Source organism: Bubalus kerabau, chromosome 4, assembly GCF_029407905.1.
Source record: "Bubalus kerabau isolate K-KA32 ecotype Philippines breed swamp buffalo chromosome 4, PCC_UOA_SB_1v2, whole genome shotgun sequence".
Lineage (NCBI taxonomy): Eukaryota > Metazoa > Chordata > Mammalia > Artiodactyla > Bovidae > Bubalus > Bubalus kerabau.
In genome coordinates, this window is record NC_073627.1 from 124,105,124 (window position 1) to 124,133,061 (window position 27,938).

General features: G+C 42.7%; 1 protein-coding gene across 10 annotated transcripts in view; it reads right to left on the reverse strand.

Annotated features, from left to right (window-relative positions):
- Positions 1–8,187: 8,187 nt before the first annotated feature.
- LOC129650193 (transducin-like enhancer protein 1) overlaps positions 8,188–27,938 on the reverse strand; it is a 93,477-nt gene continuing 73,726 nt past the window's right edge. For 9 of the 10 annotated variants that reach the window (XM_055578416.1, XM_055578414.1, XM_055578413.1 and 6 more), the window contains 6 exons: positions 17,479–17,728; positions 15,519–15,766; positions 11,924–12,071; positions 10,210–10,360; positions 9,244–9,320; positions 8,188–9,102 (listed from right to left, as the gene is read on the reverse strand). In XM_055578416.1, coding sequence (XP_055434391.1) covers positions 8,995–9,102; positions 9,244–9,320; positions 10,210–10,360; positions 11,924–12,071; positions 15,519–15,766; positions 17,479–17,728 — 982 coding nt within the window. In that variant the 3' untranslated portion in view covers positions 8,188–8,994. Of the gene's footprint in view, positions 9,103–9,243; positions 9,321–10,209; positions 10,361–11,923; positions 12,072–15,514; positions 15,767–17,478; positions 17,729–27,938 lie in introns of those variants that run through there. The other variant, XM_055578420.1, reaches the window with a different exon arrangement.

Consider the following 27,938-nt stretch of genomic DNA (forward strand, 5'->3'; position numbering starts at 1 on the left):
GATATAAGATGAACAACATTGAGGATAATAATAATGTATCATATTACTGAAATTTGCTAGGAAGATAAACTTGTGTTCTCACTTAAAAAAAAAAAAAGACAAGTATGTGGGGAAAAAAAAGAGCCCAGGTTAATTAATTGGATGTGGAGAATCCTCTCACAGTGTATACATATATCAAATCATCATGTTGGACACTTTATTTTTTTTGAAGAGCTAAACTATCCATAACTGGAAATAATTTTAATAATGTGTGTACAGGGCAACCTCAGTTAGCCAACACAGAACTATAGCTCTAAAGCAACCAGCTCTCTTCAGGCTCAGAAGGCCCATGTCCATCTCAAGGGAAAACAGTAACAATTAAAACAGCAATGAATACTTTTTTAAAAATTTATTTATTTTAATTAGAGGCTAATTACAATAAAAATACCTACTGTTTTACTTGTCAATTATACCTCGAGCTGAAAACGAAAAACTTGAACACCAGGTTCCAAAACCACTTGGGCAAGGAGGTTAAACTGTAGAATTAAGACAATGGGCTTTGGAATCTGACTGCCTGGGTTAAATCTCACTCTGCCAACAATTAGCTGTATGATCTCAAGTTGGTTATTGAATCTCAGTTTCTTCACTGGTGAAATGAGTATGAAACCAGTAACTAGTTCATTGGACTTTTGTGAAAATTCAGTGAGATAATACAAAATATTCAACTGTCCTTGGCACATAGAAAACACTCAACAAATTGCTCACCATTATTAATCATCTATATTATAGTTGACATAATTGGCATAAAAACGATAATGTATTATTTCTAGGTGGTACAATGACAGGTTTTTATTTTCTTCTTTGTACCTTGCCCTATTTTCCAAGTCAGAGATGTAGGATACCCTCATGAATAAAAAAATTTTTTCTGAGAAAACATCTGGAAGCCCTTGGCCCAGTGCCTGGCACATGGACGTTCTTCCAAATGCTTGCTGGAATGGTACCCACTGGCTGCCCTCGCCAGCTAATGTCAAATGAGTAATTCACATCCAAGACTGCCGCAAGCTGCCTGCCCATCCTACTGTGGGTCTCCTTAGGGCAGAGCCTCTCCCACATCCTGCTCCATTACCACCCGTAGATTCTTCCCCAGCACCCCCTGATGGAATAATTTCACCTTAGTCAGCCCAGTGACCCCTTGCCACATGCGGAGGTCACCTATTCAATAAATACTGCCTGATTCACTGAATCTAATATGATAATTTGAAGAATGAAGACATTTGATAAAGTCAGCAGCTTATTATTCTACATATAGTAAGTATTCCAGTTTTCAAAGAATGATTTCTAACTCTTAATTATGCATCACCACTTCCATCAAACACTGTCTACATTCTCAAGGCTTCTTCTACTATATGAGGTCATCATGGTAGGTTTTCCAAGCCTTACAACACTCACACAATTCACATTGAATAATGGGTAAGTTGTTAAAAAAGACAACTTTAAGGGCTCAATTTTGGTCTAGACCTATTATAATAGTCAACTTCAAAAGTTAGTTTTGGGAACAGAGACTAATGAAACAGCAACTTCACCACAGTATATCTACATTTTACTGCCATTTTGCTTTTAATCCTCAACCCAAAGCTAAAAATACAGCATTATGAGAGAATATGAATATACTCCAATAGTTGATAGCTCTCTAGATAAACACTGACAGCTCTATTGTCAAGATTATTATTCTAGATTCACTTCAGTTCAGTCACTCAGTCGTGTCCGACTCTTTGCAACCCCATGAATTGCAGCACGCCAGGCCTCCCTGTCCATCACCAACTCCCGGAGTTCACGTAAATTCATGTCCATCAACTCGGTGATGCCATCCAGCCATCTCATCCTCTGTCGTCCCCTTCTCCTCTTGCCCCCAATCCTTCCCAGCATCAGAGTCTTTTCCAATGAGTTAACTCTTTGCATGAGGTGGCCAAAGTACTGGAGTTTCAGCTTTAGCATCAGTCCTTCCAAAGAACACCCAGGGCTGATCTCCTTTAGAATGGACTGGTTGGATCTCCTTGCAGTCCAAGGGACTCTCAAGAGTCTTCTCCAACACCACAGTTCAAAGGCATCAATTCTTCAGCACTCAGCTTTCTTCACAGTCCAACTCTCATATCCATACATGACCGCTGGAAAAACCATAGCCTTGACTAGATGGACCTTTGTTGGCAAAGTAATGTCTCTGCTTTTGAATATGCTATCTAGGTTGGTCATAACTTTCCTTCCAAGGAGAAAGCGTCTTTTAATTTCATGGTTGCAATCACCATCTACAGTGATTTTGGAGCCCCCCAAAATAAAGTCTAACACTGTTTCCCCATCTATTTCCCATGAAGTAATGGGACCAGATGCTATGATCTTTGTTTTCTGAATGTTGAGCTTTAAGCCAACTTTTTCACTCTCCTCTTTCACTTTCATCAGGAGGCTTTTGAGTTCCTCTTCACTTTATGCCATAAGGGTGGTGTCATCTGCATATCTGAGGTTATTGATATTTCTCCCGGCAGTCTTGATTCCAGCTTGTGCTTCTTCCAGCCCAGCGTTTCTCATTATGTACTCTGCATGTAAGTTAAATAAGCAGGGTGACAATATACAGCCTTGAAGTACTTCTTCTCCTATTTAGAACCAGTCTATTGTTCCATGTCCAGTTCTAACTGTTGCTTCCTGACCTGCATATAGGTTTCTCAAGAGGCAGGTCAGGTGGTCTGGTATTCCCATCTCTTTCAGAATTTTCCACAGTTTCTTGTGATCCACACAGTCAAAGGCTTTGGCATAGTCAATAAAGCAGAAATAGATGTTTTTCTGGAACTCTCTTGCTTTTTCCATGATCCAGCGAATGTTGGCAATTTGATCTCTGGTTCCTCTGCCTTTTCTAAAACCAGCTTGAGCATCAGGAAGTTCACGGTTCACGTATTGCTGAAGCCTGGCTTGGAGAATTTTGAGCATTACTTTACTAGCGTGTGAGAGGAGTGCAATTGTGCAGTAGTTTGAGCATTCTTTGGCATTGCCTTTCTTTGGGACTGGAATGAAAACGGACCTTTTCCAGTCCTGTGGCCACTGCTGAGTTTTACAAATTTTCTGGTATATTGAGTGCAGCACTTTCACAGCATCATCTTTCAGGATTTGAAATAGCTCAACTGGAATTACATCACCTCCACTAGCTTTGTTCATAGTGAGCTTTCTAAGGCTCACTTACCTTCACATTCCAGGATGTCTGGCTCTAGGTGAGTGATCACACCATTGTGATTATCTTGGTCATGAAGATCTTTTTTGTGTAGTTTTTGTGTATTCTTGCCACCTCTTCTTAATATCTTCTGCTTCTGTTAGGTCCATACCATTTCTGTCCTTTATTGAGCCCATCTTTGCATGAAATGTCCCCTTGGTATCTCTAGTTTTCTTGAAGAGATCTCTAGTCTTTCCCATTCTGTTGTTTTCCTCTATTTCTTTGCATTGATTGCTGAGGAAAGCTTTCTTATCTCTCTTTGCTTTTCTTTGGAACTCTGCATTCAGATGCTTATATCTTTCCTTTTCTCCTTTGCTTTTTGCTTCTCTTATTTTCACAGCTATTTTTAAGTCCTCCTCAGACAGCCATTTTGCTTTTTTGCATTTCTTTTCCATGGGGATAGTCTTGATCCCTGTCTCCTGTACAATGTCATGAACCTCCGTCCATAGTTCATCAGACACTCTAACAGATATAGTCCCTTAAATCTATTTCTCACTTCCACTGTATTATCATAAGGGATTTGATTTAGGTCATACCTGAATGGTCTAGTGGTTTCCCCTACTTTCTTCAATTTCAGTCTGAATTTGGCAATAAGGAGTTCATGATCTGAGCCACAGTCAGCTCCTGGTCTTGTTTTTGCTAACTCTATAGAGCTTCTCTATCTTTGGCTGCAAAGAATATAATCAATCTTATTTCAGTGTTGACCATCTGGTGATTTCCATGTGTAGAGTCTGCTCGTGTTGTTGGAAGAGGGGGTTTGCTATGACCAGTGCGTTCTCTTTGCAAAAGTCTATTAGCCTTTGCCCTGCTTCATTCCGTATTCCAAGGCCAAATTTGCCTGTTACTTCAGGTGTTTCTTGACTTCCTACTTTTGCATTCCAGTCCCCTATAATGAAAAAGACATCTATTTTGGGTGTTAGTTCTAAAAGGTCTTGTAGGTCTTCATAGAACCATTCAACTTCAGCTTCTTCAGCATTACTGGTTAGGGCATAGACTTGGATTACTGTGATATTGAATGGTTTGCCTTGGAAACGAACAGAGATCATTCTGTCGTTTTTGAGATTGCATCCAAGTACTGCATTTCAGACTCTTTTGTTGACCATGATGGCTACTCCATTTCTTCTAAGGGATTCCTGCCCACAGTAGTAGATATAATGGTCATCTGAGTTAAATTCACCCATTCCAGTCCATTTCAGTTCACTGATTCCTAGAATGTCAACGTTCACTCTTGCCATCTCCTGTTGGACCACTTCCAATTTGCCTTGATTCATGGACCTAACATTCCAGGTTCCTATGCAATATTGCTTTACAGCATCGGACCTTGCTTCTATCACCAGTCACATCCACAGCTGTGTATTCTTTTTGCTTTGGCTCCATCCCTTCATTCTTTCTGGAGTTATTTCTCCACTGGTCCCCAGTAGCATATTGGGCACCTACCGACCTGGGGAGTTCCCCTTTCAGTATCCTATCATTTTGCCTTTTCATACCTTTCATGGGGTTCTCAAGGCAAGAATACGGAAGTGGTTTGCCATTCCCTTCTCCAGTGGACCACATCACATCCTGTCAGTTATGTGTAATTATTCTAGATTAGCTGTGCTCAAAGTGTGGTCTCCAGACCAGCAGCCTCGGGATCAACTAGAACTTGTCAGAAATGCAGATTCTCGGGTCCCACCCTGACCTAGTCAATCAAAAACTCTGAGACTGGGGCCCAGAAATCTGAATTTTAACTAGTCCTCTAGTGATTCTGATGCATACTAAAGTTTGAAAACAATGTCTCTAAAAACAGGAATCCAACTAACACCAAACCATATAACTGTTTAAGTACTAGGACAACTATATAGCCAGAGAGGCCTTGGCTATCTGGAGAGTAAGTTTGCTGGGGCAGAAAATGCACCTCACACAAGCTTCATCTTGCTCAGGGAAGCCTGAAACTGTGGTGATTTGATGATTTCATTGCCAAAGGAAGAGTACAGAGAAGACATCCTTGAGAAACAAATAAGCCATGATCTACAGCAGTGGAAAGTATGAAATATCCTTCCTCATGCTCAAGCTGATGGCAGAGGCAACAGTCCCTTGATGGAATTAAACAGCATGCTGAAATTAAGAATTTGATCCCCTCTGTCTGATTTGCTGGAAAACTTTTAGGAAAGTCACTACCTCATTGTGCCATTAGCAAAAGTGCAATTTTTAAAATCCCTGTATGAATGCTTTGGAGCCAGCTGCTACTTACCAGTCATGAACTCTTCAAAGAATCTTCAAAGATGGAAAAATCTCTCAGGACTTCCCTGGTGATCCAGTGGCTAAGACTCCATGCTTCCAATGCAGGGGTCATGCATTTGATCCCTGGCCAGGAAAGTTCCATATGCCATGCAGCCAAGAAAAAAAGAAAGTCCCATCTCTCAGGCCACTGTGAGGATTTTTATAATTTATAAAACAGTTCCCTATCATCTGTCAAATAAGAGAAACTTTAAAATTTTTAATTATCATATTGATGAAATATTTTGTTATTATGAAATAAGTAGTACTAGAAACATCTGGTAATGAAAAAGGTATTACAAAACCAATCTTACTAGGCCTTCAATTATTATCCAGCAAACTTCAATGCCATGAAAGAGAACATGACGGAAACTTACATTCAAGGTTAAGACTGTGAGTGATAGAAAAAAAAAAGATTAAATAAATATTAAACAAAACCTATTAAAAGAATAGGGAAAACAATCACTTGCTTAAATTTAGTCATAAATCCTGGTGGCTCAGACAGTAAAAAATCTGCCTGCAGCGTGGGAGACCTGGGTTTGATCCCTCGGTCAGGAAGATCCCCTGGAATAGGAAATGGCTACTCACTCCAGTATTCTTGCCTGGAGAATTTCATGGACAGAGCAGCCTGGTAGGCTACAGTCCATGGGGTTGCAAGGAGTCAGACATGAATGAGAGACTAACACTTTCACTTTCATACACCTATATACACCAGAGAAATGTGCAAGTTGTAAATATTTCAAATGAAATGAAAAAGGAAATTTGGAGAGCTTGGAAATATGACAGACCACTTTATGAAACTCAAAAGAATAAGCCTGAATTTGGTTCTATCTCCCATGGGGTCGGGAGGACACAGCTTCCCTGAACCTTGGTTACTTCTATAGGGATAATGACAATCATCTCTTGATATTTTTATATGCAAACATGCCTTGCATGGCTCTCTAGATGGATCTGAATCTGTTGAATCCTAATTTACAATCCATTTTTGAAAGCAAGAGGTACATAAACATTTGGCTTACCCAGATTTTAACAATCACATGATTCCAGTTTCCTGGGGAAAAGGTGTGGGGCCTCCTAACTTTATAGTTGGGGAGGAAATCTCCCACTCATAGATGGTGCTCTCAGTCATGCTTCACACACCAGATTCTGATCTTCAAGACCCTGAGATATAGGCATGACTATTTTATCATTCCCATTTTGCGAGTGGAGAAACAATCAACTGGGCAGTCCCCCAAGATTCCAAACCTTGAACAGAGGGATGAGCTCTACAGAACACCTCTTCTGGGACCAGACTAGAGTCTCAACCAAAAGCAAATGGAAGTGGTTTCATCAAATTGAAGATAATTGATGAACTGATAAAGATCTAGACCCTCAGAAAATCCCATGAGAGAAAGAATATTGGGAGCTTGGGAAACCATAAAGCATGAAGGGAGAAAATGCACTAACAGAAAATGGGACTATTTCCTTAACCCAGAATCCCTCCAAATATATTTTCCCTTCTCCATGGGTACCCACTGCACAGGAAGAGACCATAACCCCCAGACTCCCCCGTGTCTAGGTCTCCGCCAATGGATTGGTAATGACAATGATAGAGAAACTCCTAGTCACCTGTCTGGGAGGACACCCTTCCCCTGGACTCCCAATCTGTCCCTCTGGGAAGGAGGACTCCAGTCCCTCTGGAGGCTGGGACTAGAGAACATGGGAGTAACTGTGGATGCCCAGAGCTGCACCAATGGCCTGGGTCTCTGGGTCATATGTGGGTAAGATACAAACCCTCTGTGGTCTCAGAGCCACTGTATTGTTGGGTGCTGTTATAGCAACTTAACCTCTACTCTACTATTACAGAAAACAGGGAAGGTGAGGCAGGAAGGAGAGAGACCAGAAAAGGTAAACAGTATGTTATGAACCCATTAGAGTCTGTAGTATAGAAACCTACTTCATTATACAGGGAAGGGATGAGAGAGAAATCAGCTTCAGTAATTAGGTCTTTGCCATCCACTTAATGAGAAGAGAAAATATTTAACAAACTGTACATAAACATTATTTTGGCAAAAAGTAAACAAAATAATATTGTTAAGTGTATAAAAACAAAATGGTCTGGATAACAAATAAAAAATATTAAGACAAACTGCCAACAACTTGCTGGATCATAAGAAAACAAGGACATTATAAAATTCCTTAGGGTGCTATTTTTAAACAGCCAGAAAACCTGGCTTGAAATTATTAACCATGATTTTTGAAAATATAGCAGTAAATAATAGGTATATAAAGAATGAGCCATGTGGCCTTTTCAGGAGGAATCATGCATGGCAACTTATTAAAAGCCCAGGGTTACAGGTTCCATCTAATCAAATTAGTAGATGCTTGTCCACGAAGATAAAGAACAGACTAATGACAGGCAGGAAGGGCTGCAGCTGTAGGGAAAGCCTTAATGAGAAGGATGGAGCAAAGTGCTGGGTGTGGTTGGCTTAAGTCAATTAATATAATAGATCAAATAAGTATTAATGAGATAAAACCAGCGGGCATGTCACCTTTCTTCTACAGTTTAATGAACTCCACAGCTTTGTGGATATCATCAGTCTTAGCACTAAACCCAAGTCACCTTCATTTCTTGAAATGTAAAGCCTGTAAAGGGAGACTATAGATTTGAAAGTGCCAGGCTTTCCTAGAAAAAAAGAGTATTCTGTCTCCCAGTGAATCACCAAGAAAAAGTAAAGCTTTAATTGACAACCTCGAATCACAAGAGTATCCAAACAAAAGAATGAATCTTGGCTTAAGTCATGTTATGTTAGCTTCCCAAATAAAATCATCATTAATAAACCTTTGGTTACTTATTATTCTTCCTCTTGACTTCCTGATTAACTCAGAAGAGGTAATTAGGTCCTAGTGCACCAGGAGTCTGTGACCAAATATATTTATAAAACAAGAAGCGCATTTTAAAACTTCCTGTACAAATTTCTGAACTTTGCTTATAGAACCCACACCAATGATTAAAAACAATAATGGAGGAGAAGGAAAAACCACTTATTGGTACTAAAGCCTTTACTGTAATAAACCAAATATATTTACAATTTATACAAATGTTTAACCTTCAACAAAAATACAAAAAAAACATTTCACAAGATGCAAAACCGGGAAACAAGTTAATTGGAGACACCACTGATCTACCAAGGACAGATAGGAGGAAAACCACAAGGAACAGAAAGGTAATCTCGGCAGACCTCACAGAAAGAAAAGGATGAACTCTGCCTGGGCCGGCAGGCTCCGTTCCTGGAGCCTGCAACCCTCACCCCTCTGTCCACGTTGCCTCGGTGCTCCATTTGGTCTAGGTAGATAGGTGACCTTCTCTTGATGTGCTCGTTGCCTCCTCTTTGTAGACGCAAAGTAGTTTTGTGTCAAGGTTTGGAAACAGGTTTTTGTGTTTTTAAAGTTACGACTTTTCTATTTCTACAAATTCAAAACATTTTGGCCCAATTCAACTATAAACATTAAACTACATAATGTTTTCAGTAGATGACTTCATAGACTGTAGCCTTCTTGTCCCCTGAGCCAGTGACAATGTATTTGTCATCCACAGAGATGTCACAGCTGAGCACAGATGAGGACTCTTTGGACTGGAAGAGAAAACAATGGATGTGTGTTTGGTGGAATAGAGATGCTCCAGGCCCTGTCCCTCCAAGGCACCTTCACTTCCAGCATCATCAGGAACACTGTAGTCCAAATGTTGCCATTCTGGGTGAGGAGCACTGACTTACCTGGAATATACTAGCTCCATAGGGGGTCCTCCAAGCATTGAGGAGGTTATCTTTTCCAGTACTCACAAACCATTTACCTAGAATTAGCAAAGGAACAGGTAATAAGATCAAAATTCCTGGTATATATTAGCTACCTGAACTTAATCAAACTCAGAGCATTGTTTAATTATGAGCTATCATGCCCAAGGGTGTGACATAAGTAGAGAAGGCAGGTTTTAAATATGGGCTCCATTGTGAACCATCTGTGATCTTGGGTTTAATCAAAGCGGTGGCAGGGACCATGTCAGTCCCATTAGCCACTGGAAACATGACAAGTAGCTTCACACCCAGCACACAGTGGGTCCTCTGTCAATCAATGAAGTTGTTTTCTGTTAGTCTCCTTATGATAAATGGGACTAGAAAGGATTGAATGAGGAATCTAAGTTAAATGGCAGATAGGATATATGGCACATAGAATGTGGTCAGTATAATGTGATAGCTATTAACCCACCCTTCATCTCATGAATAAGTATTCCCCATGAACTTCTCTCATACTCCTCACTGCAGAGTGTAATGGTCTGGGCGCCCCAAAATGCTCCCTTCTCTGACCATGGGCTCCTCATCCTGGTCAGTCCACAACGACCTCCTTTGCTCCTGCCTCATTCTCCTACAAATTCCCACCCATCCCCCTCAGAGGGGTACCTAACTGCCCTCCACCCACACTTCTGATTCTCTTCACTAAAAACAAACATGCGTCAAAACCTTGTATTAGGCAATTTTATCGCCTGCTGACTTTTCTCAAATTAGGGAAACAGACCGAAACAGACATCACTATGCTCTGAGGGACAATTTTAAGACAATAGAATGATTGCATCCAGCTGCTCAGAGAACAACATTTTTTCCAGATATGATCTCCACTGTATTTTTTTAGAAGTATTTTCCATTTCGGCCACCGGCGTCCTCCGGTTTCCTTTCAGCTGAACTCACCACAATAAGCGAATTTTAGGGACAGCACACAGCTCTCGTGGAGATGCAGCTGGTACTTGTCAGGTTTGTTCACGTGGAGGACTTCCACGTTGCTGCTCTCCATGCCCACAGCCAGCCACTCCCCAGTTGGGCAATACCCAAGGGAGAATATCTACAAGAAGCAGAGAGGCTCACTGAGTAGTTTGCCCATATAGACCTGGGAAGTGAACAGACAACAAAGGGGAAAACTAGCAAGAACAGGAGGATGTAGTAAGTAAAGCGCAGGCTGTGGCCAAGTCTACAGGACAAGCAACCCAACCCAGATAAGTCAAGTGTTAAAGACCTTGAAGGAATGAGAAAGAAAAACAACACTTACTCCATGCGTGATAAAATCAAGAAGTAAATTCTCAGGAACTAATAAAGGTATTCATGTGTGTTATCTAAAAGGGTTGTCTTTTACAGTTAGTGGTGATGGTTTAGTCACTAAGTCATAACCAACTCTTGCGACCCCATGGATAATAGCCCTCCAGGTTTCTCTATTCATGGGATTTTTCTGGGAAGAATACTGGAGTGGGTTGCCATTTCCTCCTCCAGGGGATCTTAATGACCCAGGGATCAAACTCCATGTCTCCTATATTGCACGTGGATTCTTGAAAGCCTGTCTTTTATAGATACTAACTGAGATACTTATGGATGAAATGATACAATGTCTGGGATTTACTTTAATAAACATAATCCAGTGTTTGGAGGCAGGGATGACAGATGAGAAGGGTTATGTGTTAGGAACTGAAGTTGGGTGATGGGCATATGGGGTTTATCATATAATTCTCTGTGCTTTCATATATGCTTGAACATTCTCTGTTCTCATATATATTTGAAATTTTTCATAAGAATTTTTTTTAATAAAAAAATGTAGACTGAAAATAGAATCCTAACCATAACGGAAACAGGGCTGGAAGGGAACAGGGAAGACTATAAGGAACTCGACAGAATTTTGACAGGGATATGAAATTTAGTTGAACATATAGCTGCTTTCTATTTCTGTCATACTTTTCTAATTATTTTTATTACCAAAAAAAAAAAAAAAAGTAAATAAGTCATGACAAAATAAAACAATTCCACCATCAGAAAACAGTTAACATGGCATGCACTGTCTTTCCCCAAACAGGCCTAGATTCAGACACTTGACATCTAAATAATCTCCACAATGCAAAATCAAAGTTGCCATTTTCCTATCATTTCAAAATTCCATAAATCTAGTCAGCCATGAGTCCAATTTCTAAGGGATGACTAATAAAACAGGCATCCACTGAGATACCACTGTATTTTTTAAGCTCCCTGATGTAAGTGAAATGAATTAACTTGTAGAGCTGTTGTGATTTTTCTCTACTCCTTGTGACATCCCTGCATATTTTTAAAGGTCTATTTATATGAGAATCAAATCATCTCTCACCCCTACATCAGATGGTGAGAAGATGGACAACACATCAGACCCTGTACTTTCTTCACGGCACAAATTCCTGCAATGAATTCACCGATAAACAAAACAACTAACAAGTCTTTACCTACAGCATTTTAAAAGCCAGTCTAAGTGTTTCAGGGTGATTTGGGGGGGTGTGTGTGTGTGTGTGTGTGTATCTCAAATGAAATTCTGGTCTGTTTGTCTAGCTTCCACTCTCCTGGGGGTGAGGGTGGGGGAGGTGAGGGAGGGTCCCGGGGAGGGACGAGTGCGCACCTGGGAGGTGAAGTCGTGCTGCTGCAGCTGCCGCCCCTCGCGCAAGTCCCAGGACCGGACCGTGTTGTCCAAGCCGCCTGTCCAGAGCTTGGTGCCATCATTAGAAATGTCAATACAGCTGGCCCCGTCCGTGTGGCCCTGGAATTGCCTGATAAAACAAACCAGATTGAATAATGATTTCCTGCCAGAGCTCAAGGTAAACACTGTTGTGTTGTTAGTTTTGGACTCGCCGGGCGTGTGTCATCTCCTTGTGTCTGCTGATGTGCAAGATCAAACCAACCTTCTTCCCTCGAGGAGGAGAGGAAACGGCACCTGCAGATTTTCTTTTCCTTTTTTCATGATCCAAGTGCTGAAGAAATGGAATGCTGTTTTAGGTCACCACACAGGAGAAGTTAAATACGCTCCAAGAGCTATTCTTACAAATCTGTCTGGAAGGTGAAATTCCTCCCAGGTCTGGAAAAGTGTTTAAGTGTGAAAAGAAGGGGGGAAAAAAAGACAAACACACAGAATCCCAAGTGTATTCCTTACAAAAAGAGGCAGGCTTTGCCTCTAACTGCAAAGGCCTGTATCACCACACCACGGACTCGGGGCCCGGGAGCACACCCATTTCCATGAGTGAGTAGCACCGAGATGCCCTTCGTGCCAGCAAAGCATGAGCTCATGTATTGACTCAACCTTGCGTTCTCTATTAGAAAAAGCCCTGCATTAGGAAATTTGGACTCCCAGAGACAAAGCGGCATGCCAGCCTCCTGACTCAGCCGCATGGGGCAGAGAGAGCTGATTGCTGACTGATCCCTGGGCATGGTCCTGCTTGGAATCCCAGCACAAGGCCTTTGTTCTCTTGAAGGGGAATCTCGTGCCTTAGTCAATAACCACCACCAAAGACCCAGAGAACACATTTGTGGTTGCCAAGGATAGGATGGGGCAGAGGGAGAGGGATGGACTGGGAGTTTGGGGTTAGTAGATGCAAATTATTACATTTAGAATGAATAAACAACAAGGTCATACTCTGCAGCACAGAGAACTTCATCCAATCTTCTGAGATAAACCATAATGGAAAAGAATATTAAAAAAAAATGTATATATGTATCTAACTGAATCATTCTGCTGTACAGCAGAAATTAGCACAACATTGAAAATCAACTATACTTAAACACACACACACACACACACACACACACACACACACACACACACAATGAATCACCACCAAGAATAACCAACAGGGGTTTGCTGAGCACAGACGCTCTGCCAGGCCTCAGGTGGGACTTGCTGAAGGGAGGGTGATGTAACCTACCACAGGGCTGATGGTGTAGGGGGTCATGGGCCTGGTTTTGCAGACCAAGAGGGAGCAGGCAGGGGAGTGACTGGAATAGGTGAGAGGTGTTCCAAGGCTCGATCACAATGGCAAACCAGGCAGAATCCATGAGAGAACTGCTTGGGAACTCAACACTCATAGCAAAGTTTCCACTGCCTCTTCTTCTTGTTACCTTATTACTCCCTCAGAGCTTCACACTTCAAAGCTGAGCTTGGAATGTAAAGGGCATGGAGGAGAGGATGTGAGCTCCACTGCTGCCCTGAATTCTGAGACAAGATACAAAGCAGTATTTCAAAAGTCTCTCTTCTGAAAACTACTCAGAACTTCCACCATGGTCTTCTCCCCCATGCACCCCAAATCTGTCCCTCAAAGTCCCAGCCTGCATCCAAGGTGTCCCCACTGGTCCCCCAGGCCTACTGTAGTCCTACCCCACCTTGTAGTCCTACCCCACCTTTCCAAAGTGCTGCTTTTCCGTCTTCAAAAACCTTGTGAAACCCAAGGACCTCCTTTTCATTTCAGCCTCTGAATTCTTCTTACCTCTGGAACTCATGAAATACCTGTACTCCTTGAGAACAACTGTTTCTCTGGGGACCTAAGCACGTAGCTGGTGCTCATTTCTCCATCCCTCCATACACCCATCTCAGCTCTGCACTAAGGCTCCTAGAAAGCAGCTTTTAGGGCTGTTCAGAACGTGCTGGGTCACAGACATACACAGATATTCAACAGACTCTGCACTGCCCTGTCACACAGGGTGGCCACTAGCTGCGTGTGGCCAGTCCAAACAGAGAGATGTGTGAGGCAATATCCCATCATATCCAACAGGTACTTACTCCCCAGGGGCTGGCACAGAGCAGGAGATCAGAGCACACGAGAGGGCAGGGTGCCCAAACCCCTTTGCAGCGCCTCCACGCTAACATCAGGATAAAGCAGTGCACAAGTGACAGGGGTTAAACAGATGAATACTTGAAAAGCACTTCAAATGAATGTTTTGAAAGTGTATTTATTAAGTTAAAAAAAAGGCAGAAAACTAAGAAAAAATAACCAACAATCACTAGGCTAGAAGTTTGAAGTGGCTGTTGGCTCTGGCTCCAGTTGTTCACTTTGCTCATTCTGAGCTGCCCCGAGAGTGACAAAAATAAAATAAAATAACTGCAGACTGTCACCCACATGCAGGGACAGAGCCTGGTGTGGTAAGACTTGGTAGATTTCTACAGAAAAGGCTGAAGAGTGAGCCGCTTTAATGAGTTCCATGCTCTCTTCCTTCCCTCCAGCCCGTGGCCTGGAAGCATGGAGGGAGTTCTGCTAAGTAACCTATGAATCTAAAAATGTATCACACACAATGTTTCTAAGTGAAGATGAACTGTGACGTTAAAGGGCAAAACATAGGTCCATCCTGCTTTAGATGTTTAATCACTGCTTCCTTTATTTATTTATTCATTTATTTTTTGGGTGAGTGGGCGGCTACTCCCTAGCTGTGGTGCATGGGCTTCTCATCATGGTGACTTCTCTTGTTGCGGAGCACAGGATCGGTAGTTGTGGCGCATGGGCTTATTAGCTGCCCCACGGCGTGTGGGATCTTCCCAGACCAGGGATCGAACCCACGTTCCCTGCAATGGCAGTCAGATTCTTAACCACTGGACCACCAGGGAAGTCCAGTGCTTCCTTTTCAAAAGGCTTTTCTCTAACATCTCTGACATGAGCATCAACTTGGCCAGAGGGAGGGAGCTGGCCAGAGCCGAGGAGGGACACAAAGGTGACAGATTCCAGGCAGCTAGGCTTGTTCCTGGGGGAAATGACCCCTGGACAGGGCTTATTTAGTTATTGAGAAACACTGCTACTTTAAAACCATTTTGTGGGTTAAATTCGTGGAATCTCTTCTAATGTTCTTTTGTTGATTTTCTGTTATCCTGTATCAGTTGGTTCCTATTTGCACATATGAGGTTCCAGGCAAAGCCAAAAACATCTAGTGTTGAGGACCTTTTGTACCTCCATCTAATCCATGGTATTCTGCCCCTTGGCAAAGGCCAGGGATGTTTTTTAAACAAATCTGGCATGAAGAATAGGAACATTAGGGAGGTAAATACAAAGTCTGGGTGACACCCAAGCATGGCAGCAAGAGTGTAAGCCCCTGAGGGCAGCGACACGGTCCTGACACCGAGTTCCAAGCCTGGCCTGCGTGGGCTGAGAACATGGGGGCAGGCAGAGAAGTAGGAGAAATGGGGGGAGGGGACTTTTCTGACCCAAGGAGCCCCAACTTAGGAAACCACCCCCGCTCACCTCACCAGCGTCTGGTTGTGCAGGTCCCACACAGCGATGTTGCCGTCGCTGCAGCATGAGAAGCAGACCTTGGAGTCCGGGCTGATGGCCAGGGCGTAGCAGGCAGGGGCCGAGGACGTCAGCTCTGCCTTGATGCGCGGGGTGGGAGCTGCCAGGTCCCAGATGGACAGGGTACTAGCTTCCCCTCCCACTATGAGAGTGCAGCCATCAGGGAGCAATTTGCAGGAACGGATGTAGTTATCCCTGTTCTGTGAAATAAACATAATTCAATTGTTATAATGCATGACCAAGCAGTAACAATGCTATGTTCTCTAACGGCTATCTTGGTTGTTGACTTAAAAAGTGGTATTTCACGGACACTAGCAAAGCAAGCAGTCTATAGTAAAGATCCGGGTCTGATGGCCACTGGCTCCTTTGGAGTAGTAAACAAAGCAACCTCAGAGGACTGCTCAGTGCATGTGAAGGCTCACATATAATTCCCACTGCTGCCTAGTTTCCTGCTGAAGAGACAAAACTGAGACCATCAGTACATGGAAGGTGGGTGTACATGTACTTCTCCATGAAAAAAAACACTTTTCAAAGCTAGTTTAGAAATCTTTGACCTCATTACCCTGTTATTTACTATTTAGAAAATGCAGACTTGCTGCCTGGGTTTTGGTTTTCATTACTCTTAAGTCTCTCTGCCTAAGGCTTGTACCGTGTCTTCATTAGCCAGATGGATCCTTGTCTGGGAATTTAACACAGCTGCTTTCTCCAGTTGTAACCTGGCTGCTGTCATATTTAAGCCTTTCAATCCAGAGGCCAAAGAAATCAACAAAAGAAGGCATCTATCTATCAAAACCAACACATTAGAAAGGAAGGTGAAACCTAAAATGACCCCCCCGCCTCCGCCACCACCAACAAAGAAGTAACCGCGTCCCCAACAGAAACAGCCAGTCTTTACTGTGCTTTAACCATGGCCTATTGTTCAAAGAGGAGAGAAACTGTAACCAGTGTGATTTCAAAAAAATGAGTTTTACAGAACTCTCCTACTACCATAGAATGTTAAGTTGTGTTTAAGTATGTTTCCTCCTGTTTCATTAATAGATATATGTTTAAGTTATTTGATTACAAAAATAAATCAAGGACTATCCCAAAGATCCTTTTCATCTCAAAACTACAGTCTGTCTTCTTTTTGGAAACACCCTCTCCAGAATCCTTGCTGTGTGCCCGGCAGGCTGTGGGTCAAGGACCACAAGGTAGCCTATAGTCTGCCCAAGGCCAATGGTACGTGGTCTATGAATGGGTCCTGTACATGGGTACTCTGTAAAGGACATGTCCCAACATGTTCTATGATCCCTAAAAATGCAACATGGTATTCTCTTACTGTGGGAGTGGGGGTGGGGAGGTGGCATAGGAGCTTGAAGGGAGCACTCCCTCCCACCCCACCACCCCCATTCTGCTGATGGCTGCCCTGATTTCGTGCAGTGTGATCTATTAACTCTTTCCTGAAATTAAGGTCATAAAACTCAGCCAGATCTCCCTGAAAACACAGCCCCTGTTCAGAATGGTTCTATGTCATGTTATCAAATGTTTACTCTTCAATATTTATCCAAAGGCTGCAGGGAAATTAAAAGTGGAGTGGAGTACAGGGCTCAGAGTCCAGGCCTAGCTGCACTCCATCCATTAAACGGGACACCCCCTTCTGCACACACATTCAAACAAGAACAGCTTCTGTAAACTACCGTTGAAATATTTTTTTAAGAGAAATCCATCAACTCTGGGATTTAACCACTGAAATAGCAACAAATGAAACCTTCACGCTGAGGGGAGAGGGTGGGGAGAGCTAAATGGCTAACACAGGAAACAGAATGGGCTTCCATTTCCTCATAATGGGAATAAAACCCAGGCCCCGACAGCGATTTCCTTATTGAGTCTCCAGGGGGAAATAACCCTGGTGCACCAGTTCCTTCTCACTCACCAGACAGTCGAGCTGAGAGACGGGGCTCTTGTTGCCGGGGTGGCTGATGTCCCAGACCTTGACGCAGCCCTTCCCACCCGTGTACACATGTCGCGTGGGGTTGCTGATGGTCACCGCACATACCACCTCTCCATGGCTGAGGGTGTTGATCTGGCGAGCGTGTCGGGGGATGCCAGGGCCGATGAGGGCATCTGGGGGGAAGGGGACGGGCTGCATCTGACCATCTGCAGTAACGTGGAAGGAGTATGCGCTTTTGGAGATGGGATGATTAGGGAGAAGAACATGAGAGAAGACAGAAAAAATATTTATCATAAAGCAATTAATCATTACCACAGTATACGTCTATGAAAAAGACAAAAGAAAGATTCTTGCTCTGCTTTCCTTTTGAAAGCAATAGAAGTTGAAGTGTTTATTGATGGAACAAATGAAATAAATAATAGCCAAAGTCTAGGGTTTAAAAAATATATATATTGAATAATATTTTAAAATTTTATAAAGATTTTTAAATTGTGCTGCTTTATTTCATAAAAAAAAAAATTCCTTCAAAAGAACACTAAATGTACTTCCAAATTACCATAAAATTCCTCCTTCTATGTACCTAGTATAATTGTATGATTTCTTAGTACAATTTAAAATGATTATTTTTGATGCTTAAGATGAAGCCCTTACGAGCTCATAATAATTACACATGGTACAGTATATTTCAAAATCAACAAACAAAAACAGCTTTCTAAATGTACCAGTTTAATGTTTGGACTTAAATCTCTTCTGCATAATTGACATAAAATAATAAAAGAGAATGTCTTAAGTTAAATGAAGACTTCAAGTTTCCTCCTCAACTACCTCCCTGTCTACTTTGGCCACAAAACACAGTTTTATCAAAGGTAGCAAAGCTCCCAGTAAAAGATGACTCCTCTCAGCTTTGCTCTGGCCAGGTATGCCCATGTTCTGTCTGATGAGATGTAGGCAGAAGCTGCTGGGTGGCACTTAGTTCATAACCTAAAAGAAAGGGAATCTGGGGGATATGGAAACTGTCTGTACTTTCCATACAATTTTGCTGTTAGCCTAAAATTGCTCTAAAAAATAAGTTTATTAATTAAAAAAAAAGAAAGAAAAAGAATTTAAAAAGAGGAAAGGGAGTGTGCCTTCTCTCTTCTTTCCCTCTTTTCTGCTAACTGAACTATGAGCATGATGACTGGAGCTTCCGTAGCCTTTTTGGGTCACAACATGACTTTGAAGATGGAAATCAGTTGCTGAGGGGCACAAAACAAAATGATAGGGTGCACAAACCCTGGTGACACGATGGGGCTTGACACCTGCCCTGGGCTGACAGCCAGTATCTTTTATGGGAGAGGGAAATGAACTTCTATGTTTTTTTGGCTATTATTTTCTTCCCTGTTAAATACAGACAAATACCTGTATTTAGTTAATACCTAATCCCAGTGTTGGCACCCCACTCCAGTACTCTTGCCTGGAGAATCCCATGGACGGAGGAGCCTGGAAGGCTGCAGTCCGTGGGGTCGCTGAGGGTTGGACACGACCAAGCGACTTCACTTTCACTAATCCCAGTGTACACTTGTTTCTAAACCAAAATCTTAAAGCATATTTTTTCTTTAACAATCTAATTTCTTGAACTCCAAGCACCAATATATTACAGATACTATAAAATCTCTACAAAGAAAAGACCCTGTAGGGGATGGAAGAAATAGGAGTGATAATATTTCCCACCCACATCTGAACTAGGCACTTTGAAGACCACCGCTTTCACTTTCTTCTTATTCAGAGCATCACTTGATAATCTAGAAGTGCAACATTAAACCTCTATAAGTATGAACACATAAACAACAAATGAAGTATGTAGGGTTTTCTCCTTCCCATAACGCTCTGGGGTAAGTCTGGGCTCCTTCTGGAACTTATCATTGGCAACTTGAAGTCCCTTAACAGATTCTAAAGACCATGGGTATTAAATATAGAACTTAAATTTTCATTTCAATGCTAACTCAAAGTATGAAAAATAACTAAGCATGCACAAAACTCAAAACTGATACAAGATATCAGGTTTCTACCTGCTTGCACATAAAACCCACATAACTTCCTTGAAAGTTATGAAAGCTTGAAAATAAAATATCTGTCCTTATTTTTCTTCTATAAAAACAAAATATCAAATATATGAAAAGATTTCTCCTTAGACTCTAAGAATCTTAGAGTATGAAAAGGCAAAAGGAACCTTAGATATGTTATCTCCTGGCAAACTGGTTCCAATAACTAATATTAAATGGCTATTTGGCCCAAATCCTTAACGTTAGCCTTAATTTGAATGACAGAATACACATGATGGGAACTGCACAGAATGTCATAGGAAATAAATATGCAAATAAAACAATTATAGATCAAGGCACTTATGTCACTAGACCACTAAATCTGTATTTTTTAATTGAAATCTAATATAGCATTATGTAAGTTACAGGCATATAACATATTGAGTCACAACTTTTAAAGGTTATACTCCGTTTATAGTTATTGTAAAATATTGGCTATATTCTGTGTTGTACAATATATCCTTGTAGCTTATTTTACACATAATAGTTGTGTCTCTTAATTCCCTACCCCATTTGTCCCTCCCCGCTTTCCTCTCCCCACTGATAACCACTAGTTTGTTCCCTACATCAATTAGTCTGTTTCTTTTTTATTATTAAATCTTCTATTTTTTAGCCCACAGTATGCTTTGGTGTTGTTAGTCCTTATCAGGTCCACATGATGTTTCAATACATGCACATTAGAATTAATTGAACCTATGCCATTTATTCTGAAGAAGGCAATGGCACCCCACTCCAGTACTCTTGCCTGGAAAATCCCGTGGACGGAGGAGCCTGGTAGGCTGCAGACCATGGGGTCACTAAGAGTCGGACATGACTGAGCAACTTCACTTTCACTTTTCACTTTCATGCATTGGAGAAGAAAATGGCAACCCACTCCAGTGTTCTTACCTGGAGAATCCCAGGGACAGGGGAGCCTGGTGGGCTGCAGTCTATGGGGTCGCACAGAGTTGGACACGACTGAAGCGACTTAGCAGCAGCATGCCATTTATTACAGGGTATTTGGAGTTGGAATCAAAAAGCATTGTATTACTGCCCTTGAAGATAAGACCACAAGAACTGGGGTTGAAGTCTATCTACATTCCAACTTATGTGACCCAAATACCAGGCACCACAATCTAGGTCTGAAGATGACACATGAACGGTGGTCAACATGGGGAGAAAACTTGCTTGTTAGAGCTTTCTGTAATTTCTAAAGAATTACAGCAGATGTGAGGGTTAGCTTTTCTTTTTGCCATACATCAAGGTGGGCACTTCCAGGTAGGCAGTTTCTATCAGGTGCCATTTTAGCAATTCTGGATTTTTCAGTTCAGTTCAGTCGCTCAGTCGTGTCCGACTCTTTGCAACCCCATGAATTGCAGCAGGCCAGGCCTCCCTGTCCATCACCAACTCCAGGGGTTCACTCAGACTTACATCTATCAAGTCAGTGATGCCATCCAGCCATCTCATCCTCTGTCGTCCCCTTCTTCTCCTGCCCCCAATCCCTCCCAGCATCAGAATCTTTTCCAATGAGTCAACTCTTCGCATGAGGTGGCCAAAGTACTGGAGTTTCAGCTTTAGCATCAGTCCTTCCAAAGAACACCCAGGACTGATCTCCTTTAGAATGGACTGGTTGGATCTCCTTACAGTCCATGGGACTCTCAAGAGTCTTCTCCAACACCACAGTTCAAAAGCATCAGTTCTTTGGTGCTCAGCTTTCTTCACAGTCCAACTCTCGCATCCATACATGACCACTGGAAAAACCATAGCCTTGACTAGACGGACCTTTGTTGGCAAAGCAATGTCTCTGCTTTTGAATATGCTATCTAGGTTGGTCATAACTTTCCTTCCAAGGAGTAAGTGTCTTTTAATTTCATGGCTGCAATCACCATCTGCAGTGATTTGGGAGCCCAGAAAAATAACGTCTGACACTGCTTCCCCATCTATTTGCCATGAAGTGATGGGACCAGATGCTATGATCTTAGTTTTCTGAATATTGAGCTTTAAGCCAACTTTTTCACTCTCCTCTTTCATTTTCATCAAGAGGCTCTTTAGTTCCTCTTCACTTTCTGCCATAAGGGTGGTGTCATCTGCATATCTGAGGTTATTGATACTTCTCCCAGCAATCTGGATTATTAGGGGAAGGAAATTTTATCTGCTTCCCCTGGAACTCGGCTTATTATAGGGTTAAATGTTCCAGATTAAAGCAGATGCATGAAGTACAGACAGAGAACTGTATGCTTGTCTTTGGAAGATATCCACCTCTCTCCCAGGTGTCCTCTTCTTTAAACCACACAGGAGGTCTATGATCATCATACTTAGGCAGTTTTAAAACTGATTCACAGTGCAGTGAACTGCTGCCAGAAGCTGTGAACATTCGTCCATCCCAGGGGAAACCCATACGGATGTTAATACATCAGTCACAGGGGGCCTCAGAGGAAGCTGGCGCTGCCCGCTGTGCTGGAGAGCCTAATCAAATGAACAGACCCCAACGAGGCACAGAGCAGGTGCGGCTCACAGAGGGAAAGATGGAAAGGAAAAACCAGGGAAGCAAATGAAACAGCTTGGAATCTGTTATTCACCTCCAGGAAGAACATGAGTGTCTTTGAGAAAGCCCACTTCAATGGCACATCCTAACAATGTTGACGAGGTCCCAGAAGTAAACTTTGCCTCTTTACTGACTGAGAAACTAGGAAAAGTAAGATCAATTAGGAGTGGGTATTTATAAATGGATAGTGTACATTTATAAATACTTCTCATGCCTGAATTTAGAAAGACACCAGCCACAAAAGAATGCATATGGCATGACCACATTTATAGAAGCTCACACACAGGCAGGATTTACCTCTGGTATTAGAAGTTGGGGTGGTGGCTCCCCTTGAGACTGGAAGAGGCATAGATAAGGTTTCTCGGGTGCTCTTTGTGCAAGTCACTGGGCTATACACACGTGATTTGTGTACTTTCTTTTTGTATACATGTATACATTTTTGTATACATGTGCCTCTATTTTTTTTTTAATTTTATTTTATTTTTAAACTTTACATAACTGTATTAGTTTTGCCAAATATCAAAATGAATCCGCCACAGGTATACATGTGTTCCCCATCCTGAACCCTCCTCCCTCCTCCCTCCCCATTCCATCCCTCTGGGTCGTCCCAGTGCACCAGCCCCAAGCATCCAGTATCGTGCATCGAACATGTGCCTCTATTTTTAACGCTTGGATTCATGGGAGGGAGGCTCAAGAGGGAGGGGACCTATGGCAGAAACCAACACAATATTGTAATTATCCTCCAATTAAAAATAAAATTAAAAAAAAAAACAACTTGGATTTGTTTATCCAAGAAAAAGGGGAGGGGCTTTCCTGGTGGCTCGGTGGCAAAGAATCCACCTGCTGATGCAGGGGACACAGGAAGAGCCTATATGCTGCAGCACAACCAAGCCCGTGAGCCCGAACTACCTGAGCATGAGCACCTAGAGGCTGTGCTCAGCGACAAGAAAAACCCCTGCAATGAGAAGCCTGAACACGGAAACTAGACAGCAGCCCCCCACTCGCCACAACTGAAGAAGGCCCACACACACCAATGAAGATCCAGCACAGCCAAAAATGAACAAAGAAATCTTTACAAAGAAAGAAAAAGGGAAGAGGAGGACTCCTGACCACTGTAGGCTGGGTCCACAGGCAGGTTGAGAGCCCAGACCCTGGATTTAAAGGGACATGAGCTTCAGGGCCCCGGTTCACAGCCTCACTGACTATGGTCTTCCTAAGGGGCTTAACTACCTGCAGCCTATTACGTATCTGTTTCCTGATCGACAAGATAGAAATAATAATGAAACATAAGGGCCTCAGGGATGGTAGTAAGGAAAAAAAGGGCCAGCAGCTGCAAAAGTACAAAACACTTAACACTGTGCTTGACACCTGCAGGGGCCTTCGGGAAATGACAGCATCGATACCAAACACCCATGACTTAAAAAGAGCAAAGTGAGGTGACGTTGAATCCAGGGCTCTTATCTTGACCAGAGGACAAGTGTGACAGCCAGGAATGCGGAAAGGGAGGAAGGCGTGGGGTGGGAGCCAGGAAAGCATGTGGTGATGGCGAGGCCAGGAAAACCAGGATACCCATAAATCCTAAAAGGCTAGTTGGGGAGATAGCACAGGCAAAGACGAGTGGAGGATGTTTGGAGAAAGCACTGTGGCCAACTGTGGGGTGGAAAGGAGGAGTCTGGGGTGATGGGGCTCGGTTAGGGGCCATCTACCCACACCCCAGAGCCTCAGAGCTGAGTCCCCAGACCCGGCTGTCTGAATCAAGCACTTGCAGATCAGGATCTAATTCTGCAATCTGGTGGCAGAACTGAACAGAAAAAAGCCCACTGGACGTCACAGATTTAAAACCTGAATGAAACTGAACTCTTTTGGAACCAGGGACTCTACTCCTGGGGCACACAGCAGAGATGGAGGCACCCTGAGTCCCTGCAGGTGCTGCAAACTGGGAAATGGCAGCGTGTTTCCGGGAAGCAGGTGGTTTCCCTAGCAGACTGGCCCCTGTTCATAAAACTACACTGTGTTCCGTGGTCAGTGCTAGAGTTGTGGGCTTGCTGGAAGGAGGCAGGGTCCAGCACACAGTAATGCAGAACCAGGGACCCTGGCGATGAAGGCTGTGGCCAAGACCCTGCTGCCTGTGGACTTGGCCCTCCTGAGCGAGAATTTCTTGCTTTATTAACAGGTATCAAAAAAAAATCTGATCAGATCAAAACCTTCACTCACTTTTTATGGCTCACCAAGCCTTCACAATTGAGTGCCTATGAGCTTCAGTTCATGTGACCATCTTGTAGCCTAAATTCCTAGCCGTGTGGCACAACAGGCCATTCCCCTAAAATATCGCAAACTGTCACATCCCCACGTAGTGCACAAACTGTTCCCTCCTGCCTAGAATAGCACTGCCTCGCCTTCAGTGCACGTCTCCTCCCCACTCTCGCGGCTTGCCTTGACTCCCCAGGTGCCATGAGTCCCTTCCCAGTGCCCTGATTCAATATAAATTGGTATCATGCTGAGGATATCTGTCTCATTCCCGAGTCCTCTAGGGACAGGTGGGATGACTGCACCAGCGAGCATACAGCTGGTGCTCAGTAGAAGAATCCGAATGTCTCAACTCATTAATTGCTACCTAATCACTTACGAATTGAGGCATGAAAGACTGCTCCAGTAAGGAAAGTGAGCTACAGAAAGGTGGGGAGTCCACTTGGGCTCTGCCAGCCAACTTTCCCATAAAACTTATACCAAATGCCTAGGAGGTGGTTTCTCAAAGGGAAGAAGTAGTCCCAGAGACACAGAGCTGATGAAGAGCAGAACAAGAGGCAATGAGAACAACAGGAACTGTGAAATCCACAGGCCACCCCATCAGCAGAACCTGGTGGATGAGAGACCCCTCAGCATCAGCTGCGGCGGAAGTTGCCGTGGGTCACGTGTGACAAGCTGGTTCCTGAGTCTGGGTACTGAAGAGCATACAGTGACGCTTAGGAAGTGAGGGGACCCAGGCCAGAGTTTCAGTTTCGTCACTAGTGAGATGCGGAGACCATATAGAAGTTATCTGGGTTGCATTTCCCTATTTTTACAGCGCGCTGTGACAAAACATACCCTGTAAATGTGACTGCTGAGGTGTGGGGGAAATGATGTCATGTGGGAAAGTACTTGCAGGAAAGTAGGAAGCATTATATAGATTCAACCTTTGGTTCCCATGTCACAGGAGACAGCTCGCCATCCCTTATTATTTACAGAGGAGGGAAAGCAGGACAAGAGAGCATGCATAACAGGTCCAACTCAGCTCATACAAAGGAGGGGCCAGCCAATCACAGAAGTGGGGCTCTAACCTCTACTTTGCTTCCAAGTCAGCACCACCTTTGACACTCTCGCTTCAAGAGGGATTGTGGGGCCCACCAGGATGGAGACACCTTCCCTACACAAAAAGAGAACACCAGGCATCATCCACGTGCTTCATGAAGGAGCCCTGAGGGCTGAGGGCTGTGGCATCTAGCTCATTCTAAGACAGATGAGAACAATGTTAAGTTATGATTTTGGATGATGCTCCCAGCCTCAGGAGCTAGTAGAGTGAAGGTGGCGGCTGGGACTGTTGGGATGTGGACTCATAAGAAAATCAGAGCCATATTATTCTAAGATTCAGAGGGGGGGAAGTCCTCAGGTATATAATTCATCTACTAATGATAAAAATCTTTCTTTGCCAATCTAACAAGCTCTACCTTTAATTTTTTTTTAGGGTCTGCATGCCTAACTTATAACATCTGTTAAATCCTTTACTTCTTTCACAGGATTTTCTCAGTTTGGCCTCTGAGCATCCTCCCAAACAGTAAACATGCAGATCAAGGCGCAGTCCTCACCCCACTTGAAGATAGCATTTCTACATCAATGGAGGGCTTTAGTAACAAAATACAAATAGAGGACATTAAACTATTAAGATGGGAGACTTTTTCCCTTATTTAGTTGAATACACAGCTATCCTCATATTTTAAAAAGGGGAATGCAGAACTTCTTAAAATGGATATAAAAAAAAATTACTAGACAAAGTAATGAAGAAGAGATGGTCTAGCTGATACACAAGAAGTTCTCTGATCAAAGTCTGCATTTATGATTCTAAGGCCCTACTTCCTCCATCAATTAAATTTTTCCAAACTGTAAATGTGCTGGGGCAGCAACAGGGCTCCTATGCAGGACAAGATACAAACCAAGAGACACGTGGACAAAAAGTAAGACAAAGATAAGTTTAAAATACAGCCACTTCAAAGCTCCATTTAAAAGTTCTAGCAAAGGAACCAATCACTGCAGGTAAATAGCAGTATTCACTTAAGAGATAAGACAAGCTATGTCTAGTAAGCTGAAAGCCATTTCTGAAGAGGTAAAAAGGGAGAGAAAAGGAAGGGATGATTGTCCAGCAGCTAAACATAACTCAGATCAAAAGGAAAGGACTTACACTTCAATATAAACCTAAGAAATTAGGGACACAGTCCTAGACCATTCAAAGGTAGAAAAAGAGAAGTTAAACTCAAACACACATGGTGACAATATAGCACAAAATAAGCATGTTCCTTTATGTCCTTAATAGACAAAAAAAAAACCCCAAATATCATAATAAGTAAAAAAGGGCAGGGGCTGAATTGATTTCCAAATCCACTAAATAAACCAAGTGTGGAATCTAGACATGGTCAGCATAGGGATCAGAAGCAAGATCAGGAATGGAGAGGAGGGAGAGGGGACTGGCCACAAAAACGTTTTCTCAGCTAGAAGCTGGATGGCCTTTTTCAATGCTGCAAAACATATTTTCTTAAGAGGCAATTTTACCCCAAATGTAGTTTAGATTTTCTCTTCCCATTAGGCTGCAACTCCAAAAAGGTAGTTTAAAAGGTTTATTTAAACACTAAACAAGTGGGTGGAAGATTTCTCAATTACACGTCTAGCATTAAAACACAGGGTGAGGGAACTTGTAACTTAGCTGGAATCTTGAGTCAAACTATTATTAGTGTGAGTTACAACTGACCTCTAGATGTTACTGTATGAGGCAAGTAGACCTCGGCCCCAAGTATTTGTGGGGAGGAAAGTGGTGCCCTTAGGCCAGGAAAAAAACATCTTGAGAGGAGGGAGGCACAAAATATAACAAAGATGTCAATCTGTCTAAACTTCTTCTAGATTTCTTTTTTTATCAGTGAGCTTCACAGAGTTCAGGGAATAAATTTCCTAAAACTCAAAGTAAGTTCAAATTAAGCCGACAAAATGCAACAATTAAATTTCGCCTTGAGGGTTTGGAAACACAGTGAGAGCAACCGCTTATAAATCAGCATTGCATGTCTCTAAAATGCAAACTGCATTCTCCCTTGGAAAAGGATGAATCATGCGGCCTTACACAATCCTGGGCTCATCCCCCACCTTGTCAACGCGGCAAGTATTTGTTTACTGCCTATCAAGGCTCAAGGGGACAAGAGGACTTCAGAAGCTTTAATTCTAGTGGGGAAGAAGCAAATAGAGATAGGACTTGTACACATGGTTATAATTCAAGGCCAAAGTGTGGAAAGTGTCACAAGACTTACAAGGGGCTGGTGGAGAGAGATCATATGTGGGACAGGCATCAGCAAAGGCTTCTGGGAGGTGGCAGCAGCCTGAAGTGGTCTTTAAAGGAAAGAAAATATTTCTGCAGGGACAGGTAGAGACAAGTTAGAGAGGAAGTTGCTCCAAGTAGGAGGAGAGCCATTCACAGAATACAAGGTTATCCCATTCAGCCAGAGCATGAGATGCAATGCATATGGGACATGAGGCTAGAAAAACAAGCTGAGGTGACTCTATCAGAGGGATTACATCAGGAGATTATATGCACCTTTTGCAGA